Source organism: Heloderma suspectum, chromosome 3, assembly GCF_057233095.1.
Source record: "Heloderma suspectum isolate Gila_16-S chromosome 3, 16-S_ref, whole genome shotgun sequence".
NCBI lineage: Eukaryota > Metazoa > Chordata > Lepidosauria > Squamata > Helodermatidae > Heloderma > Heloderma suspectum.
The window spans coordinates 319,293,496-319,316,041 of NC_139460.1; the positions used below are offsets into that span (position 1 = coordinate 319,293,496).

General features: G+C 48.2%; 1 protein-coding gene across 1 annotated transcript in view; it reads left to right on the forward strand.

The window, feature by feature from the left end:
- EPHB3 (EPH receptor B3) overlaps positions 1-22,546 on the forward strand; it is a 97,061-nt gene that overhangs the window by 68,368 nt on the left and 6,147 nt on the right. The window contains exons 4-11 of the mRNA XM_084847626.1: positions 13,331-13,486; positions 15,866-16,201; positions 18,506-18,630; positions 19,967-20,135; positions 20,255-20,360; positions 20,785-20,837; positions 21,440-21,562; positions 21,677-21,924. Coding sequence (XP_084703752.1) covers positions 13,331-13,486; positions 15,866-16,201; positions 18,506-18,630; positions 19,967-20,135; positions 20,255-20,360; positions 20,785-20,837; positions 21,440-21,562; positions 21,677-21,924 — 1,316 coding nt within the window. The remainder of the gene's footprint in view (positions 1-13,330; positions 13,487-15,865; positions 16,202-18,505; positions 18,631-19,966; positions 20,136-20,254; positions 20,361-20,784; positions 20,838-21,439; positions 21,563-21,676; positions 21,925-22,546) is intronic.

Here is a 22,546-nt window from a genome sequence, read left to right on the forward strand (position 1 = left end):
GCATTTCAACCTTTTAGAGTGGGGAAAAACCATGCAAAAGGCAGGAAACTACCAAGTGATCAATGTTGGGGGGGGGGTGGCCATCTAGGGAACCTCAGAGGGCTCAATTTGGCCCCCAGGCTGGCTGGCTGGCTGGCTGGCTGGCTGGCTGGCTGGCTTTGGCCCACCTCTGTGCAAATCCCTCACCTCTGTGCAAATTATACCAATGCTTGGTAATGATTTGGGAACGGAGAGGATGGGACATAGTTAAGTGTGGACCTTCTGGGCCTCAAAGCTGAAGCCACTGAAGCTGTGAGTGAGTTGTCTGGCTCAAACGGGGCCAAAGCTATTAAACCGACAGAGTGGAGAGAAGGGTGTGGTTATTAATTTGTGCACGGTCATCAAACTAGATGGCATGCTATAGAACAGCCTTCCCCAACCTGGTGTCCTCCAGATGTGTTGGACTGCAAGCCCCAACATTCCCAGCCAGCATGGCCAATCTCCCTGCCGGCTGGGAATGATGGGAGTTGCAGTCTAACACACCGGGAGAGCAGCAGCTTAGGGAAAACTGTTATAGAATAGCATCAATAAGATGAGGACCTCAATGGGATAGCTGAGGATTTATCCCAAGGTTTATTGTAATTTATATATTTATTTAGTTATTGCATTTATATCCTAACTTTTTACCTCCAAGGAACCCAAGGCGGCTTACGTAATCCTCCTCCACTCCTTCTAATCCTCACAACAACAACCCTGTGAGGTAGGTTGGGCTGAGAGTCTGTGACTGGCCCAAAGTCACCCAGTGAGCTTCCATGGCTGAGTGGGGACTAGAACCCAGATCTCCCGGCTCCCAGTCCAACACTCTAACCACTACACCACACTGGCTCACGGTTCACCGAAATCCCAACGCTGTACACATCAGCTTCCCATCTTAAGGCCAATTCATGATACCATTTTTCTGCCAAGTCACACTGGCAACTGTGCCTCAAAACCTAAGCATTTGGGGATCAGATCCAGAGTCCATCCAGCAAGGAGCACAGTCTCCAGTAGCGGCCAGCCTGATGCCCCCAGGAAGCTTGCAGTTTGGACGACGTGGAGAGAGCCATGGTTGCAGAACTGGTAGTCAAAGGACTACGAACACAGAAGCTCCATTCCTAGGCATTTTGACTAATAATGGTCTGCCCTCTGTGCATTTGTGTAATCATGCTTTTAAAAAGCCATCTGACCCAAGGGGCCGTCATTGCATCATGTGGCAATGAATTCCAGAAGTTAATGATTGTTGAGATCGTGGCCGTAACTAGTCTAGAGAGCCAGCAAGGTGGGAAGGCTGAAGCATGAGTTGCTGGGAACAGGCCCTGCGGGCAATCAGGCAGACGGACGTAGGAGTCAAGGTCAACACTGGGTTGTTGCCCAAGCAGAGCCCCACCCTGACCTGGGAGCTTTTTGTTTGCTCTTTTCAAGGTCAAGGGAAACTAATGGGGCTTTCTGGACTGGGAGGCAGACCCCCTGGAGTCCAGGGGGGCATTGTAGCCCTGGGAACCTTTCAATCCCCAGCCCCTTGAGGAAGCAGAGCCCAGGTCTGGAGGTTCCTAGTTCCAGCACCCCCTTGGCAGCACCCCTCTGCAGTGAAGAGCACAGCTGGCTCCATTGTTCCCCACAGCTTGCAGATTGCCCCACATTTACTGTGCCAGCACCGGTTAAGCTGCTTTGGAAAGCTGTAGCTGTGATAGATGTGCAGTAATCATGTGGTGAGCCATGACCTGCACATTCAGGGCAAGGCAATATCAGGAACACATTTCCTCTGATTCAGTTGGCATCATGTGCCCAGGGAAGGAAGGGATGATAATGCTCATAATAATAATACAAGTTGACGTGTTGAAATGTTTCTGTGAATTGGGCTCTATCCATAGTAAAAAAAGGGCGATAATTCTGGAAGAGATGCCTCTCTAAGGCAGACCAGCAAAGTCAATAATTGTAGCACAAGCCACTATGGGATGGCCAGATGCTATAAGCAGCCAGTTCTCCATGTGGTGGCTTTGCAGGATCCACCCTATGGCAAAGGGTCATTTGCACCAGTGGTTTCAATTTGTGCTCCAGTGAGCCCTGGGGAGTGACATACAAATGTGGGAAGCTGTTTTATACTATTTGTCTGCCTAGTCTACTCTGATGGGCAGCAGCTCTGCAGAGTCCCAGGGAGAGATGGCCTTTCACCTCACCTGCTTCCTGCTCTTTTTATCACTGGAGATGCCAAGGATGGAGCTTGGCACCTTCGGCATGCAAAGCGTCCTATATAGGAGCCTTTCCCAGTCTAGTACCCTCCAGATGTTTTGGGCTTCCGCTCCCATCAGCCCTAGCCAACAGAGCTAATGGTCAGGAATGCTAGGAGTTGTAGTCCAAAACCTCTGGAGAGCACCCAGCTGGGGAAGGTTGCTATATACTCACAGGAAAATTGTAGATTTTTATGTAGCCAAAATGGCACCAGGCACACTCAAGAGGGGAAATATCTGCAGGGTTGAGGGAAACCCAGGTTTTGCAGAAGTAAAAACAAAAAGCTTTGGGTAGGGAAAAAACCTAAGGTGGAGGTGGGGTGCTCACAAACAGTTGAATAAGAACTGGGTGTGCTCAATGGCCATGAAATGTAGGCTGAGTGTCGGAGGGGGGAAATGGAAAACTAGGGGGCAGGGACAGGATGGAACGGAAACGGGGATGGCAGGGACAGGATGGAATGGGAAAGGGCATGGCTGGCTGGAACCCTGAGCAACAGCACTTCACACTGTAACATTTTGTGTTTGCTATAGTCCCTCGCTGGGTTTCTCATTGAGAAAAATGGCATTGGGAGAGACAGCTTCCCTGCAATGTGTGCCGTAGCTGAGCAGTTGCGGGTGGGCGCTAAGGTGCACTCTCCATTCACGCGGGTCGCAGTTGAGATGCAAGAGTCCAGCTCCTGTCTCACATGAACGGAGGAGTGTGCACCCCAGAGCCCATTCTCCTTACCACCACCACTGCCATTCTCTGGAATGTGATAGGCTTCCTTTACAGCTAGATATTCTCAGTTCAAATCCCAGCAAAGCCGTGACATCACCGGGTGTGCTTGCAGCAAACCTTAACCATCCATCTGTAATATTCCTGGAGGAGAAGGCACTCAATGGCTACCAGCCCTGGTGGCTATGTGCTACCTCCAGTATCACAGGGAGTATACCAATGTACACCAGTTGCTGGGGAACATGGGCAGGAGGGTGCTGTTGCACTCATGTCCTACTTGTGGGCTTCCCATGGGCAGCTGGTTGGCCACTTTGTGAACACAATGCTGGTTTAGATGGACCCTTGGTCTGATCCAGCAGAGCTCTTCTTATGTTCCTGCTGCTTGGAGTCTGCCCTCACACCCTCCCAAGAAGAGGAGATGGGCAGGATAGGCCCAGGGAGGAGAAGCTGAGGACAGGCCATTTGCAGTGTGCCAATAATGAGTTGGGTTTTTCAGGGTTGATTCCAACTGGAATTGAGATATTTGGGGAGGGGTAAATTGCTGAAGACAAGGGGGAGTGGGGGAATGTGCAGCCAGGGGCCTAGCAGTGAGGAATGTGGGATGGGAATCATGCACCTTGAGGCTAGACCAAACCTGAGGCTGCTTTCTTGCAGTAATAGCAGAGATGACGGCCTGCGTTGCTCATCACTTGACTTCCTTCACCACCAAACAACTGGAAAGGGAATGCGGAAAAGTCAGAAGGTTCTGTAAAATATTTGCAGGGGGAAGAGGGGTAATACAGAAATTGCGTGTCTGATCTGAGCTTGGCAAGAAGGCAAGGACAGAGTTGCTGCCCTTGCATTCCACCCACCCTATTTCCGTGCAGTCCAGGCAATTTCCTGTGGCTAGCCATGATGAAGAGGGCTTTGCCTTGGTAGTGACTGGCCGTTGGGTTGGGCTTCTGAGCCGACCGCACGTGGGGAGGATTCCTTAACCCTCCTGTTCATTGCTGTGCATCTCGTTCTGCCCTGGTAAGGTTGGATTTGTGCTTTTGCCAGAGGATGGGAGTCTGGGAAACGTGCAGTGAAGCATCGCAGGTCTTGAAATCAGAGCTCATGGTTCAGGTTCTGCTGCATCTTCCCAGAAGCCTAAATGTTTACAAAAGCAGGAAAAAGGTTTCTAGTCCTCAGAGATACAGGGAGAAAGCGTACAGATATACTAAAGGCACAGTGAACCCTCTTAAATGAAATCTTGGGGAGGTGAGAGCCTTACTCCTTGCAGCTCTGTCTGTCTCCCTATTGCCCTGAATCACTTCCACCCCTCCTGCCCCACATATCCACTGCTGCCCAAGCCTTTCCTTCCAGCACTTTTCTCCTGTTCCTGTCCCCAGTATTAATAAAGCATCCAGGCACTACAAAATGAACCATCCCATTTTGGAACCAACTGAGCTATGGAGATGAAGCATCTTTATGCTGATTGACACAATCTCCTGGACTTTTCTCTAGGAAATGGGGCTGGTGCCCCCAGTACCAAGCCGAGCAGTGGAAAGCAGGAGGACACCTTGATTTGATTTGATTTGATTTGATTTCAAATCAAAGAAGAACTAGAAGTCACTCTGCGCCAGTGGAGGGACATTCCCAGTGGAGGCAGTGGAGGGAACCATTTCCAGGTACTTGAGGATGGGACTGGAGGACAGCCTGCAGAGGGAGAATTACAAGGGAACCTGCATGAGAGCGAGCAAGAGGCTGAAGCTCAGTCAAGCAGAGGCAATGAAACCAAGGCCTACAACAACAAGAAGAGAAGAGTAGTAGGAGTGGGAGACTCCTTGCTGCGTGGGATCGAAACCCAAGTATGTCGCGAAGACCCGTGGACTTGCCAGGTGTGTTGTCTCCCAGGAGGATGGATTAGAGACATGACTGAAGGGTTGCCTGCACTCATAAAGCCACTGACAGGTATCCCTTTCTTCTCATCCATGTGGGAACAAATGATACCGCCAAGCGGAGCTACAAAGAAATCACATCAGACTTTGAAGCTTTGGGAAGGAAACTCAAGAACTTTGAGGCCCAGATAGTTTTCTCATCCATCCTTCCAGTAGTTAGAAGAGGGACAGAAAGGGAAAGAAAAATACTCCGGGTGAATGACTGGCTACGAAGGTGGTGCCGGCGCGAGAGATTTGGATTCTGGGACCACGGGCTATACTTCCTGGAAGATGGACTGTTGGCAAGGGATGGGTTGCGCCTCACAAAGGCTGGGAAGAATGTGTTTGGCCACAGCATGAAGAACTTCATCAGGAGGGCTTTAAACTGAACCCTACAGGGGAGGGAGATGTAAATTTGGGGGTAACAATGGATGAAGGCTCATGCACCACAACAGAAAGAACAGCTGTAATAGCACCCAATAATAGTCTTCAGAAACATGTAGGAACAAAGCCAGACTATGAAGCACATGGTCCTCAGTGTCTATACACTAATGCCCAGAGTATAGGAAACAAACAGAACGAACTTGAACTCTTAATACAGGAGGAAAATTATGACTTGATAGGTGTAACTGAGACTTGGTGGGATGACTCTCATGAGTGGAATACAGCAATTGAAGGATATAACTTGTTCAAAAAGAACAGGAGGAACAAAAAGGGAGGTGGAGTTGCACTGTATATTAAAAATACATATCTCTGCACAGAAATACAGGAGGACGAGCTTGGTAGCCCCATCGAAAGTATCTGGGTTAAAATAAATGGAGCAAAGAATAAAAGGAACCTGGTGGTCGGAGTCTACTACTGGCCACCCAGTCAAGGAGAAGATGGGGATGAAACTTTTGAAAAGCAAATAGCCAATGTTTCAAGGAAGCATGATGTAGTCGTAATGGGGGTCTTCAGTTTCCCTGATATTTGTTGAGAGACACATTCTGCAAAACCTGGCCCCTCCAAGAGTTTCCTGACTTGTGTTGCTGATAATTTCCTCCTACAGAAAGTAGAGGAAGGAACTAGAGGATCACCCATCCTTGACTAGATCCTAACCAACAAAGATGACTGGATAAAGCAGCAGTTACGGGAACTCTGGGGGAAAGTGACCATGTTATACTTGAGTTCTTAGTTCTAAAGGAAGCAAAAGCCGAGTATAGCCAAATGTGTACCCTGGATTTTAGGAAAGCCAATTTTAATAAACTCAGAACAATGATCAGTAAGGTCCCATGGCAAGTGACTCTAATGAGAAAAGGAGTCCAAGATGGGTGGGAGTTTTTTAAAAAGGAAATTCTCAAGGCACAATTACAAACAATTCCAACAAGAAAAAAAGGTGGAAGACAACAGAAGAAGCCAGTGTGGCTTCACAAAAAGCTTAGAGATGACCTGAAAACAAAAAAGGACACACATTGGAAGTGGGAGAAGGCCAAGCTACAAAGGAAGAGTACAGGCAGGTAGCACAGAATTGCAGGGATGGCATGAGGAAGGCTAATGCCGAGAACGAGCTGAGGTTAGCAAGGGATGCTAAAAACAACAAAAAGGCTTTCTTCAGCTACACGCATAGTAAAAGACAGAGGAAAGAAATGGTGGTTCAACTATTAAATAAGGAGGGCAAAATAATAACAGATGACAAAGAAAAGGCAGAGGTGCTCAATTCCTAGTTTGGCTCAGTCTTCTCCCAAAAGAGGATCTATGACCACCCTGGCAAAGATGAAGTACAGGCTGAAGGGGCAGGATTGCAGCTTGAGATCGATAGGCACATGGTCAAGGAACACCTAATTACTTTGAATGAGTTCAAATCTCCAGGGCCAGATGAACTGCATCCTAGAGTAATAAAGGGACTGGCAGAAGAACTCTCAGAACCACTCTCTGTTATCTTTGAGAAATCATGGAGAACGGGTAAAGTGCCAGATGATTGGAGGAGGGCTAATGTTATCCCTCTCTTCAAAAAGGGCAAAAAGGAGGAACCTGGGAACTACAGACCAGTCAGTCTGACATCAATCCCTGGGAAAATTCTGGAGCAGATTACAAAGCAATCCATCTGCAAGCACCTTGAAAACAATGCCGTGATTACTTGAAGCCAACATGGATTTGTCAAGAACAAATCCTGCCAGACTAATCTTATCTCAAGTTTTGATTAGGGGTGGCCGTGAATTTCTCCACGAATCTCGGGGAGGCCGAATGCCAACACATTCGGCCCCCCGAAATTGTTGGTGAAATTCTCCGCCACCCCCCCGGGATGGGACTTATCTCCCTCGAATGTCCCTCTCGGCGGCGGGTCCCGGCGGCATTTCGGCGGGGGCGGCAGCCGGTCTTCCGACCGGCTGCCGCTGCCGCCATTACAAGGTGAATTAAAAAAAAAAAACCACACCCGTGATAGGCTACGTAACAATTAACGTAGCCTATCACGGCTCGATTTCCAAAGTCAGACATGATAGGCTATGTTAATCTTTATGTAGCCTATCATGGGTGTGTTTTGTTTGTTTTTTAATTCACTTTTGTATTTCGCGGCCGGGGAGATGGGGCGCTTCTCCCTGGCCTGAATTTCGGCCGGGCGAGGCGGGGTGCCTCCCCCCCCGGCCTGAACTTCGGGGGGAGAACCGAAGCGCCTCCCCCCCACGGCGAAGCAAGCTGCGGGACCAGGTAAGTGACTTTCGTACATCACTAGTTTTGATCAAGTAACCTCCCTTGTGGACTGTGGGAATGCTGTAGACATCATATACCTCGACTTCAGCAAAGCTTTCAACAAAGTGCCCCATGATATCCTGATGAGCAAACTAGCTCAAAGTGGGCTAGAGGAAACAACGATCAGGTGGATCCACAGTTGGCTACAGAATCGGACTCAAAGAGTGCTTATCAATGGGACCTTCTCAAACTGGGGAGAGGTAGCGAGTGGGATACCGCAGGGCTCAGTCCTGGGCCCAGTGCTCTTCAACATTTTTATTAATGACTTGGATGAGGAGGTGCTGGGAATGCTTATCAAATCTGCAGATGACACAAAATTGGGCGGGACAGCTAATACCTTGGAAGACAAGCAAAATTCAAAGTGATCTTCTTGATAGGCTGGAGCGCTGGGCAGAAAACAACAGAATGAAATTTAATAGGGATCAGTGCCAAGTTCTGCACCTAGGAAAAGGAAACCAAATGCACATTTACAAGATGGGAAATACTTGGCTCAAAAATACTATAAGCGAGAAGGATCTTGGAATTGTTATAGATCACAAGCTGAATATGAGCCAACAATGTGATTTGGATGCAAAAAAGTCCAATGCTCTTTTGGGCTGCATTAACAGAAGTATAGCTTCCAAATCCCAGGAAGTACTAGTTCCCCTCTACTCAGCACTGGTTAGGCCTCATCTGGAGTCCTGTGTCCAGTTCTGGGCACCACACTTTAAGAAGGATGCAGACAAGCTGGAGAGGGTTCAGAGGAGGGCAACGAAGATGATCAGGGGACTGGAAACAAAGCCTTATGAAGAGAGACTGAAAGAACTGGGCATGTTTAGCCATGAGAAGAGAAGACTGAGGGGAGATGTGATAGCGCTGTTCAAGTACTTGAAAGGTTCTTCTCGATCATCCCAGAGTGCAGAACACGGAATAATGGGCTCAAGTGACAGGAAGCCAGATTCCGGCTGAACATCAGGAAAAACCTCCTGACTGTTAGAGCAATACGACAGTGGAGCCAACGACCTAGGAAGGTAGTGGGCTCTCCCACACTGGAGGCATTCAAGATGAAGCTGGACAGCCATCTGTCAGGGATACTTTGACTTAGATTCCTGCATTGAGCAGGGGGTTGGACTCGACCATCTTATAGGTCCCTTCCGACCCTACTATTCTATGACTATTCTATGATTCTGTGTTTTGATTTGTATCCTACCTTTCTACCAAGAAAAAAGGCACAGAAAGTGGCTTACAATCATAAATAAAACTTGATGAAAACTATAATAAAAGAATACATCAAAATACAATAAAAACACAGCAGCAACAGAATTAAAACAGCACCCAACCCAACAGACCTGCTTATATGTCAAAACTTTTCTTGAATAAAGCAGACTTTGCATGCCAACAGAAGGACAGCAGAGAGAGAGGGAACCCAGCCTCCCTTGGCACTTTTGCAGTAAGGGACACATGCCAGGAAGTTGTGATTGGCTGCAGGCTCCTCTGTGTAGGTCCACTGAGACATGCCTCTCCCCTTCAAATTTTGCATGGATGGGGAACGCCAGGGTGAAACTCACCTGCCAGGTGAATTGTGCCTCCTGAATTTATCTGGTGCCTCAACATTTTGGGAGGGTATCTTAAAGGTTGCTACTAACCCAAGACTGTCACCCAGTTAAGGATGCTTTTCACAGCTTGATCCTTGGCGTGTTTATTTGGAAATCCCACTGAATCCGACAGGACTTACTTCCAAGAGAGTGAGCATAGGACTGCAGCTGTACACTGCATGTCTACTCAGAAGAACCCCACTCTGTTCCAGATATGTGTGCTCAAGATGGCAGCTTTAGCATGCTTCCCATTTGATTGCTCCTAGCTATAGCAGTCAAAAGACACTGTGCAGCTATCTCATTTTTTCCTCCTTAATGGATTCTTTGAGGAAAGAAACAAAGATGGAAGAAGCAGTGGGAAAACACAGGAGGGCGTCCCATCTAAGGTGGCACAATCCAGAGCTCTGTGTCATTTGTAGATCAGCCCTGATAGTTTCAAATCTGGTGCAAATAGTGGCCTTGTTTGGAGGGTCACCTTGGCTTATTAAGCTGATATCTGAACGAGCCTTTTAGCTGGACATGCAGCTCCTTCACTCTGCTCTTCACAAGTGATCAAACCAGGATCTTTTCCATTAACTGTAGTTTGTCATTTCACCCAAACCAGGAAACTATGGTTAAGGGCTTCTGAACAAACTAGGATATTAAGCCAACTTCAAACCATGGCTTAATATCCTGGCTTGTTCTGAAGCCACTAACTATAATTTCCTGGGGCAGGATCCAGCGGGGGCCTTCCATGTGTGGCCGGCTCTGCCAGCCCCGGTGCACACGCAGGCCCTACTTGCTGGCAGGTGCAATGTAGTGCTTCTGGAGGCAAGCCCCAAAACATGCAGAAAGACTTGTTTCTGGAAGCCATCCACACACACATCAGGACTAGCAGGGACTGGCTGCATGCGGAAGGTCCCCATTGGATCCTGCCCCGGTCTGAATGAAATGGAAAACTATCATCTTCCATTGTCCTGGTGTCATTGCTTTCTCATGCAAAGGGAGGAGCAAAACAGCCTCATGCTCAGCGAAAAGACTCGTTCATATCTCAGCTTATTAAGCCATGATTAGATCATCCGAATTCTGCCTCTCTCTGTATTGGGGAACCTGTGTAATTGTGCAGTTTGGAGGTCTACATGACTGGTTGCCCTCCAATCTCAGTCCCATTGATTCATTGGAACCAAAGTCTGAATCTGCAATTAAAGTTTTTGTTGATGGACCAAGAGATTTGAATCGATCAAAGCTGTCAGCAGTGAAGCTATTAAAGAAAATGTACTTTGCGGACTTTGGTCTGTTCCATTCCCCACCCCCACCCCCCAGCAATTTTTCATTTTTACTTCTGTGTATTTCTTTCTCATATTTATTTTAAAACACATTAAAAATTATTATTAAATTGGGGCGGGGACGTGAGAAAAGAAAAAAACGTTAGAAATGACTCAGCCAGCCCTGTGGGCAAACCCTGCCATGAACATGATCAGTTGTTCCAGGCCCTAGGGGACTGGAGGGTGAAAAGGAAAATCTCTTGGCTCTCCTAGTCCAGCGACTCAGCAACTGTCAGTTTGGTCCACGGAGGTAGCATCAAGGGCGGCAAGAATCCCAGAGCAAGCTGCTTCTCTTTTTTGCTGGGATTCCTGTGGTAGTTAAAAAAGACGTCTCAACCCCCCCCCCCCATAAAAACCCCAAACAGGCAGGAGCCTTACACCAGCGCCTCTGAGGCTCTGGAATTTTTTTTTTAAGTTCCCACATGATACTGGGGAAGATTTAAAGTCCTCAAAATGTTGCAATGCTGCAGATTCCTCTGTAAAGCTCCTACTCAGTAGAAGCTGACCAAGACATAAATTGGGGATATGGCAGCTGGTGGAGGAGTGCAGGCGGGGGGCGCTCTTTAAATCAGTATGGCAGAGGAAAAACATTGGGGGAGGGACACTTGGGTTTAGTCAGCCTGTCATTGATTCTAATTTGCAAAGAATTTAGCAATCCTTTCTGTTTTGCCTTCACAACAACCTTGTGGGGTAGAGTGGGCTGCATCTTATTCTCATTTAATGGATGGTAGAGCTGAATGAGAGAGAGAGTGTATGCCTAGCTTAGGGCCACATCCACTCTGTGAATCCATCCCAGAGATGGCAGTGTTGGGCAAATCCAAACTGATGCCTCATTTTACACATGCATGTGTATCATGGGGGATCACCAGGAAGGTAAAGGGGTTAGGTGAGAAACGTGGGTGAGAAGGATGCCAGGCAAGAGTAGGGATGTATGAGCATTTCGTTTCAGTCCGCCAATCCCTCAAAAATGCCCTGTTCACAATCCTGAAGGCAAACAGCAGCACATTTTCTCCAAAAATGTTCGCAAAGTCCCAGACTTGCCTTCATATCTGCAAAACATGTACTTGAAAAATTTACAACTTTCTCAAAATGCACAGCTTTCTCAAAATGCACACATTTTAAAATCACCCACACTTTAGCCTATGGAGGAAAGTTGTGCAAGTTTGGAAATTCATGCAAATTTGGGAATTGCTTGCATACATTCAATAGCTGTTCATTTTCACAATTTTCCTGTTCACTCAAAACGAATAGTGATGGCAAATGCAAACACAAATCCAAGAGAGACAAGCAGCAAGCTGATGTTCAGAGCATGTTAGCAAGCTCAAACATCGCTCGTTCGCCCATCCCTAGGCAAGAAGAGAGCCAAAAATATGGCGTGTGGGGCAGGAGCAATCTAGTGTTTGGGGAATGGGATGTTGAAGGGGCAGAAAGCAGAGAATATACAAATTGCTATGTCTGGGATGTGCTGGGAAAGGCATCTCACTCTGAAAGGCCTGGGAGCAGAGTAGGAAAGAGCAGGAAAGGGCATGGAGTGAGGACTGTACTGTATTTTCTTGTAACCCACTCAGAGCCTCTGGGATCGGCAAGCTAAAAACCCAAATAAATGCATGAATGAAAATTACTCATGACACGATGACTTGCAACTGGGCCTGGGTCCACATGAACAGCAGGAGAAGGTGATGAGGTGGTCAGGTGGCAGAAGAGACTGGATTGCTTCAGACTACAGCTGGGGGCTTGCCCCCTTTGAATGTCCCCCCACATTAACACACACCTCATTGGGTTTTTTTTATTTTTAAACATAGCACATAAGAGAGACGTTCTACCTCACCTTTTTGCCTTCTGTGCTGTCTTTCTGTTTGCAGGGAGTTTTAAAGTTAGGGAAGAATTAAAAAGTGGCATTCTCCCCCCCACCCCCACCCTGACCTGTAGTCTGAAGTGCTGCGATCTGTTCTGCCACTTCATTCCCTTGAATACGTGACTTGACTCGAGGGCTGAGCTGAAATGGCCTCTCCAATTTTGTCACTCTTTGCAGGCTGTAGGGGAAGCTTTCTGGCAAGTGAACTTACCAATGCTCCCCACTACTGCTGGGTGCATTTTTTTTTTATCCACAAGATGCCAGAGTGAGAACAGGAAACATTGCCTTCATTCTGATTTGGCTTCAGTCATCATCATGTAGCCCAACTCTCACTGGCTTCATGGCATTGTCATAAAGCCAGATCAGAGTGAAGGCAATAGCCCTCACTCTGATCTGGCTTTATGATGATGCCATGTAGCCAGTGAGAGTTGAGCTACATGATGATGACTGAAGCCAAATCAGAATGAGGGCAGTGTTTCCAGTTCTCACTTAAGGGCATCTTGTGGACAGACAGAGACACAAAAAGGCACCCAGCGGCAGAGGTATGCTATTACTACCACCCCAAGGACTGTGAAACACATGGTGGCCAAAAAGGTAAGCAGGTGGAGGTGGGCTTTCATGAAATCTTCTCCTCTACCATCACCAAGACCCCCTTTCAAAATGGAAAAGTTGGCCAGCGAACTTTTTGCTCAGCATTAGAACTGGTTTCATTGAATAGTTTCCTTGGGTCTGAGGTGGCTTGAAAGTTCCATCTGTAGTACTTGATCAGTGAACAGCTCATTTATAATATGCAAGTAATCACTCAGTGCTGTGGCCAAGAAGTGGTTGTTTGTTAGTTTTATGATTTAATTGCCTTGGGGAGGGAGTTGGAAGGGTTGCAGCTGAAAGACATAATGGAAAATTGATTGATTGATGCACATGTGAATCAATTCTAACTTTCTACATACAGGTCACACTGGATCTCTTGTGTGCTGGTAACTAAGCTCTCTTCCTTTGTGTTTTCTCTTCCAGCCTGTGGTCCAGGCACCTTCAAGTCAAAGCAAGGGGAAGGTCTGTGTTCCCCCTGCCCACCCAATAGCCGAACCAGCTCTGGGGCAGCCACCCTCTGCACATGCCGGAACAACTATTTCCGGGCAGACACCGATCCCCCTGACAGCGCCTGCACCAGTAAGTCTGTCCTTGGAGGATGTTCGCTTGTTTTTTAAAATATTTATTTTTGACTGATTATTCCACTCTGTCTTGGGAATCCAAGTTAGGGTATCTTTAACAATAAATATAATATACAAGAAATCAAATTTAAAACTCACCAAATCCAAGAGAGATGAAAAATTCCCAACAGACCATGTGCACGCATGGGACCTTGCTACTTCTCTGGACCCAGGGCTAAAGCCTGACTGACTTGACCTCTGGAGCTAGCTGGGAAGTCAGGACCCAGGACAAGGTCTTGGAAGCCCCATTTTCACTTAAGAGTCTTCTCTTGTCTTTCAAGCAACCAAGATCCTGAGTAACCAGCACTATCCATTCTCCAGATTGTACGACAAAGGCACGTCTAAAGACAATCTCAAAGACCGCTCTTAAAATCAGGGACTTTCCTTTCTTGTCCTCAGGGTTTCATCAAATGCCAAGCATCTTTCTGAAAACCTCCCAGACCTACCTTTCAGGGCCACTTCATAAGTGTGGGTCAGGAAGTTTCCTGGTTCTAATCTCACCTGTGCCTTAATCATGCTGCCAGGCCTTAGGCCTCTGTCTGCAACACGGCAGTCATAATACTGACCTACCTTAGGGGGAAGACAGATGTAGTATTTCAAGAAGAGTCACGGCGGTGCGATTCCAGCATTGAAAGATGCCTTCCACTCACAAAGCCCTGCAAGTCCAGCCGCGGCTCAGCCGTCAGTCTGTCTGTCCTCCTGTACTTCATGCGGGCTGCCTGCCCTTTCTCCCACCCACGTCCCCATTATGTTTTTAAAGCAGCACACGGATTCATTTATATGTTCATCCATCACCTTATTAAAAAAACCCACAGACATTTCCAAAATACTTGCAAAGCTGTGTCAGGAATGTGGGGTGGGGGAAGTTGTGTTAGTGATGTCATAAATGGTAGCTGGCTGGTGTCCTTTGCAGCCTGCGTTTCCCTGGTTCAAACTAAACTAGCTGCCCGTTACCTCCCAAAGGGTACATTTGCCCTGAAAAGGGGGAGGGTGTTTCCAAACCACTCTAAATGCTGATCTAAAAACATTGCTTCTGTCTTCTGCCTTATAAGGTGATTGTAAGCTGGAGAGGGTTCAGAGGAGGGCAACAAAGATGATCAGGGGACTGGAAACAAAGCCCTACGAAGAGAGACTGAAAGCACTGGGCATGTTTAGCCTTGAGAAGAGAAGACTGAGGGGAGATAGGATAGCGCTCTTCAAGTACTTGAAAGGTTGTCACAGGGAAGGCCAGGATCTCTTCTTCATCATCCCAGAGTGCAGGACACAGAATAATGGGCTCACGTTACAGGAAGCCAGATTCCACCTGAACATCAGGAAAAGCTTCCTGACTGTTAGAGCAATACAACAATGGAACCAATTACCTAGGGAGGTGGTGGGCTCTCTCCCACGCTGGAGGCATACAAGATGAAGCTGGACAGCCATCTACCAGGGATGCTTTGACTTGGATTCCTGCATTGAGCAGGGGGTTGGACTCGATGGCATTGTAGGCCCCTTCCAACCCTACTATTCTATGATAAGGATTACTGAGATAAATGTCATTGAGGGAAGGGCTGAAATTTATCAGACATTTGTATATTTTCTGTTTCGAGTGCCTGAAGAACTGTTGGAGACTTTCAGTCCATCCCTGAAGAGTATTCAGCAAACTGTCCTCCTCAGTTTCCTTGTCTGTAAATAGGACGAAGAATTTGGAGCATAACTGTGGATTGTTTGTTTGTTTGTTTGTTTATTTCTATACCACCCAATAGCCGTTCTCTGGGTGGTTCACAAAAATTATTGTTTAATTTTTAACAATATTTAATTTTTAAACTATTTAATATTGTTTAAATATTTAAACTATTTAATTTTTAACAATATTAAAATTATTTAATATTGTTGAAGGCAGCAATGGGGTTGTTCCCCACACTTTCCAGTCCACCTCCCTGAGCCTATTGCTTCTTTTCATCCAACGGTATGAACTAACAATATTGCATCATTCAGTATTCACTGAGCTGAAATTTCCTAGATGGGTTGCTGTGTTCCTCCACACACACTCCCACCAAACATTTGGAGAGTTCTGCCTTGACCCAGAGAATATTAAACAAAATTGGGAGGGCTCCATCCTTGAAAGGTGGCCTAGAAATATTTTAAATCAATAAAATCACAGACCAAAATTTCACAGCTCACATATCGCATGGAGAAGCCATTTTCACTCACCTCTATAAAACACACACACAGTGCCTTAAGCTCTCTCAAAGCTCTCCACAAGTATTATGGTGGGGAGGAGAGAGGCTTTGGAGAAATCCCAGGCTTGAGCAATAAGGGTAAAGCTCGGGCTTCAGCTCTTTCGATCCCATTGCAGGTGTCCCAACAGCACCACGCAATGTGATTTCCAATGTGAACGAGACGTCCCTGGTGCTGGAATGGGGTGAACCACGGGACTCGGGCGGCCGGGATGACCTACTCTACAACGTCATCTGCAAGAAGTGCAGCGTGGAGCGCCGGCTGTGCATGCGCTGCGACGACAATGTGGAGTTCGTCCCCCGCCAGCTCGGCCTGACTGAAAGGCACATCTACATCAGCAACCTGATGGCCCATACCCAGTACACCTTTGAGATCCAGGCCGTGAATGGGGTCTCTAGCAAGAACCCCCAGAACCCCCAGTTTGCCTCCGTCAATATCACCACCAACCAGGCAGGTGAGTGCTGCACGAGAAGAGACCCAGCTCAGATTGGTCCCCAGGAACTGGTGGCTGGATTCCTCCTGACAACCTCCGCTGAGCCAGCTACTGGCAAGAACCCATGAGGTTGTCGTCCCACCATGCCAGATACGGCCTTGAACTTGTAGCTGCCCTGGAATCCAGGGTGGGGAGGGGGACCTGGTCTTTCATCTCACAGAGGATTTCAAGTCGCCGTTGCTGAGAATGCAAACGTGTTGTCTGTTCTGGTTTAAAGCATTCAGATGGGAGAGACAGTAACAATAGGCCCTGCTCCTTATTTCTGAACACTTGGCCTTGGCAGCCCTGCCCCAAGACTGATTGTTTATGAGTCTGAATGAATTTTCCTTGAGTGCAATAAAACAATCTAGGTCAGTGGTCCCCAACCTTTTTCGACCCGTGGGCACATTTGGAATTTTGTGGGCACCACCACAAAATGGCTCCCACAGAGGATGTGGATAGTCACATAACGGCTGCCATGGGGTCTGGCTAGTCCCAAGTGAGTTAAAGAGAGGTGAGGGAGAGAAACCGTGAGGCTAGAGGCTGGGAGGGAGGGAGGGTGAAGTAGCATGGCAAAGGAGTAAATGGGAGAGAAAGAGCAACGCTAGAAGCTCGGGGTGGGGAGAAACAGCAAGGTAAAGAGATGAGAGAAATACTGATGCTAGAGGCTGGGAGGGAATGGGAAACAGCAAGGCAAGGGTGTAGAGAAAGAGCAAGGCTAGAGGCTAGGAGTAGGGATGGACTGGCACACAGCCCCATCCAGGTTCTCCAAGCACCTGCCAAGCCCCTGCCCCCACTCTTGCACCCCAGACTCGCACGCGGCCTCCCCCGCCCCCATTCGCCAAGCCACCTGCACTCACCTGGAACCCATCCGCAAGCACCATTTTGCTGAAGAAAATGGCAGTTGTGAATATGCTCACATCTAGTCTTACACAAAATGGAGCCGCGACTAGCCCACATATGGCCCATTTATGCCTGCAATCTTGCGTGTATGGGCTATTCATGGCGCCATTTTGCATAAGATGTGCGCATTTTCTTCCGCAAAATGGCGCTTGCGGACAGGGCTCAGGTCAGTGCAGGCAGCTCAGCGAGTGCGGGGGGGGGGGGCTCGGCAGGGCACAGCTCAGTGGTGCAGGCGGGGGAGTCTGCCAGATTCCTGGACCCTATCAAGTGCCCGTGCCATCCCTAGCTAGGAGGGGGAGAAACAGTGAGCTAAAGAGATTTGGGGGAAATAGTGAGGCTAGAGACCGGGAAGCAGGGGGAAATACCACAGGAAAGGGGTAGAAGGGACAGAAAGAGCAAGGCTAAAGGCTAGGAGGGGAAGAAACAGTGAGCTAAACAGGAAAAGGGAATAGCAGGACTAGAGGGAGGGGGAAACAGCAATGAAAAGGGGTAGAGTGGAGAGAAAGAGCAAGGCTGGGATGGGAGAGAAACAGCAAGGTAAAGGGGGTGAGAGAAATAGCAAAGGTAGAGTCTGGGAGCGCGCAGGCAACAGCAAGGCAAAGGGGTAGCAAAAGAGCAAGGCTAGAGGCTGGGAGGGGGAGAAACAGTGAGGCTAGAGACTGGGAGGGAGGGGAAACTAGCATGGCAAAGGGGGTAGAGGGGAGAGAAAGAGCAAGGCTAGAGGCCAGGAAGGGAGCGAATGAAGACTGCCCTAATATTTCCCAAGTTTTATCTTTTTATTTTTTGAAGGGGGCAGGGAGGGGAGAGTTTCGTGGGCGCCATTGGAAGTGCCCATGGGTGACATGTGTTGGGGACCCCTCATCTAGTTAGTAGTCTAAAGCTGGCCTCTGGGGGAAGGATACAGGAAAAGACAGAGAGCAGTCCCCATTTTTTGTGGGGCAGCCTTCAACAACCCGGTGCCTCCTGGACATGTTGGGCTACAAGTCCTAGTATCCCCCAGCTAGTTCCTTGATGATGGACTCCCAACTTTTCAGAAACGGGGTATATTTGCATCAGAAGAGGCTAAAAGGCTTTTTCTTCGGGATGATGGATAGGATCTTCCAACTGGGTGGCTGCATTTTCTTGCCTTAGTAAACACATCAGCATTGATGGCCTGTTTCATGCTCCCCTTTTCGACACGTTGAAATGCACAGGGTCAGTCAGGCATTAGAAGATGTCTGAAAGAATCTGTCCTGGGACAGACCCAATACACTGTTAGTGCCTGAGGCCGAAGGCGGTGGCTACCGCTTTAGTTTGTTGAGGGAACAGAACCAGTCGTCAGTACATGGCTGTTATTTCTACCGAAATGGAGAGAGGCTGACACTCCCCTGCCCTGTTCTGCAGCTCCCTCGGCAGTTCCCACAATGCACCTGCACGGCAGCACAGGGAGCAGCATGACCCTTTCCTGGGAGCCACCAAAGCAGCCCAACGGGATCATCCTGGACTATGAGATCAAGTACTTTGAGAAGGTAAAGTTTATCTGTTGGCAGGGGTGCCGCCCCAGCCAGCTTTACGGTTAAGGTGGTCAGTGGTTTGCGGAAAGGGGGTGGGGCTAAGGAAAAGAGGTGTGGCCATCTGGGGGACCTTGGAGGGCCAAAGTGGGACCCCAGGGGGGCTGGTTTTGGCCCCCGGACCCGAGGATCCCCACCTCTGCCTTACAGGGGTTGTAAGGATTCTTGGGCTAATATATATTAGCTTTCAACAACGAAGGTGCTATTATTGATAGGGATGTCCATTGCCAGGAAATCTGGCCCTTTGAGGGCTCGCTGGATTTTGCGCAAATGTCTATTCATATACACTTTACAGAAATGTCTATTTTGCAAATGTCTATTTTTGCAAATGTCTATTCGTATACACTTTTTAAAAGACAGAAGATCCGCCAACTGGCAGAAGTAGAAACTGTCCGGGGGGCTGAGCTGACGAAAGCTCGGTGGGCTCCACCCTGCAACCGGATTCCTCCAACATCCCTAGTTTTTGAGGATGGGGATGATGATGAGTGGAGTGGGAGGACCAGCTCCTCTTTAAAAGTCATGTAAAGCCCGTTGCCTCCATTAATTTATTATTTATTTATTTATTTATTTATTTCATTTCTATACCGCCCAATAGCCGAAGCTCTCTGGGCGGTTCACAAAAACTAAAACCAAACAACACACAATAAAACAATTTAAAATATATAGAACATTAAAACCACAATATAACAATACAACCACAATAAAACCTAGCAGCAGTACAGGAGTTTAAAATACAGATTTAAAACAGCAAAGATAAAAATTTAGAAAGCTAAAATGCCTGGGAAAATAAAAAGGTCTTCACCTGGCGCCGAAAGGAGTACAATGTAGGCGCCAGGCGAACCTCAATAGGGAGCTCATTCCAGAGCCGGGGTGCCACAGCAGAAAAAGCCCTCCTCCTAGTAGCCACCCGCCTCACTTCCTTTGGCAGGGGCTCACGGAGAAGGGCCGCTGACGATGATCTTAAGGTCCGGGCAGGCACATATGGGAGGAGGCGATCCTTCAGGTAACCTGGCCCCAAGCCGTTAAGGTCTTTGAATGTTAACACCAGCACTTTGAATCGGGCCCGGAAATGGACTGGCAGCCAGTGCAGCTGGAAAAGTACTGGCGTAATATGAGCTCGCAGGCCAGTCCCTGTTAACAACCTTGCTGCCCTATTTTGGACCAGCTGAAGTTTCCGGACCGTTTTCAAAGGCAGCCCCACGTATTACGCATTGCAGTAATCCATTAAGGCGCATGCGCAAGGGCTGACGTTAGGGGATTCGCCCCGAGACACCCCTCTTCTAATTTCCCACAGCAGGGCCAGAGCGACGGCATCGCCAACACCGTCACCAGCCAGAAGAACACGGTGCGCTTGGAAGGCTTGAAGCCCAACTCTGCCTACACCGTGCAGGTCCGGGCACGCACAGTGGCCGGCTATGGCCAGTACAGCTTCCCAATGGAGTTTCGGACTCCGGTGGAGGATGGTACGCATTTCCTGCCTGCTCCTTCCTTTCCTCCGTGCTCCTGCCTTCCAGCCCTCCCCCTGTGTTGTCTGCTCTTGCCCTTCCAACACCCTTCCTGATGCTTCTCCTTCTCCTAACAGGCTCCAGTAGCAAGAGCTTCCAGGAATTGCCTCTTATTGTGGGGTCGGCTACCGCGGGCCTCGTCTTTGTGATAGCTGTGGTGGTGATTGCCATTGTCTGCTTCAGGTACTGGCTCTCGAAGGGCTCGGGGGGCCGGAGGGAGCCTGAGCTCCAGGGACGGGAGGGGAGATGCTGCAGACCCCTGTTCCCTCCAGAACTGGGCCTGAGTTCTCTGTCTCCCTGGCATTCCCAGGGCAAACTAAGGATTCTCCAGCTGTTATCTGTGCATGGCTAGCACCTCTGGTTTGAGGATTTTATCTAGATGGGGGGAGAATTCCCAAGCATGCATGTGGACATCTAGATGTTGATATTTAACATTAGAACAAATCTTTAGCTTTGTGGGAATAGCAGAGTAGATTATAGCTGTGTGTGTGTGTGTGCGCGCACGCGCGTGCACGTGTGTTCCAGCGCTCAGCATTTCAGGACAAGATGACTGGGGGGGAGTAACATTGCAGTACATTTGATTCTTCCTTCCTTTCTCTTTGGGCAGGAAGCAACAAAACAGCACAGACTCGGAGTACACAGAGAAGCTACAGCAGTACAGTGAGTATCGATCCAGGTGGGACCCACACAGCAGGGTTGCAGATGCATGCGGAAGTTTCCTTGGTAGGCTCTGCAGACGCTTGCTTGTGCTTGCGTTTACACTACAGCAGCAGTGCAGGGATTTTGATCTCTAGGTTTCACGTGCATGCATACATATGCCTATGCTCTGCATCAACAAAGGGAGCGTCGCTCATGATACAGCTGGTCTAGAACGCTGCATGGTGCTATGTATCCTTAGAACTAGGCTTCCTTATGGCAATTGCTGGTGGCTTTCTCCCAGTTCCAAGACCCTTTTCATTCAGTTTTAGAAGAAAAAAAGGGGGGCAAGTTTCTAGTCCTCATCATAATGAGGAAAAGCTCTCCAAGGGATCCAGAATGGGCTTTTTCTTTAGGACTGTCAGTTAATTAAAGACTTTTAAAATATATGAATCATCTACCTATTCAGATTGTTTTTAAAATTGCATAATTTGCTACCAGACTTCTAATCTCAGGGATAATCAGGAATTACATGCACTTGCATGCATTTAAATATGCCCCCCTGTACTGCTCACAGGTGGCATCTTCTTCCACATGGAAAGCTAATCCCCTCTCTGCCCTTGTAGTCACTCCAGGGATGAAGGTTTATATTGATCCTTTCACCTACGAGGACCCCAATGAAGCTGTCCGGGAGTTTGCCAAGGAAATTGACATTTCCTGTGTGAAAATTGAGGAGGTGATTGGGGCAGGTAAGTCACGTGCAGCCAGGCTCATGTTCACAGAAGGAGGACAGAGGGGGAGGCAAGCTCTAGCAGCACATCCCAGTGGGTGACCATCTTACTCTTCTTCTCTGCCTCCACCAGGTGAATTTGGGGAAGTCTGTCGGGGCCGTCTCAAACTGCCAGGCAGGCGGGAGATCTTCGTGGCCATCAAAACACTGAAAGTGGGCTACACAGAGCGGCAGAGGCGGGACTTCCTGAGTGAAGCCAGCATAATGGGGCAGTTTGACCACCCCAACATCATACACCTAGAGGGCGTGGTCACCAAGAGCCGGCCAGTCATGATTGTCACGGAGTTCATGGAGAACTGCGCCCTCGACTCCTTCCTGAGGGTAAGGGGATTCTGTGTTCTTTCCAAGAGCTTACGAGGCTCTTTCAAGCAGATCATAGTCACCTTTTTCTCTGTGATTTTCCCATGATGCCTTGCATGGCACTGCATATTTCCAAGAGCAAGCTGTGTTCTTTTTCACTTATTATTATTATTTCCCTTGGAATCAGCTGCAGGTTAAAAATCCAGAGCAGAGCCGTGTGTGTGTGTGTGTATGTGTGTGTGTGTGTACATATTCTCTGCTAAGGAGAAAATTCTTGTATAAACAACACAGATTAAAGAACTGCATAGATTTGCTTATTTTGTGTAATTGATTCCACCTCTGCTAGCCATGGGGAGAGACAAAGAGCCCTGATTGGGCATTGGCTACCTGATTCTACTGGAAAGCCTCTCGTATATTTCTTAAGATTTTTTATCTTCCCTCATCCCTCCATTTTCAATCATATCTTCTTGGCCCCTAAGGCCTAGAAAGTTGCCTTTCTGTTTAAAAGAAAAGCTAAGATTCTCAGTGTACCAGATTCTGTACCCCATATCTGCATTGCTCAGGGAAACACACACACACACACACACACACACACACCGCCATTGCTTGCCTAACTGGGTAATGCCCATGGCCAAGTCAGAAA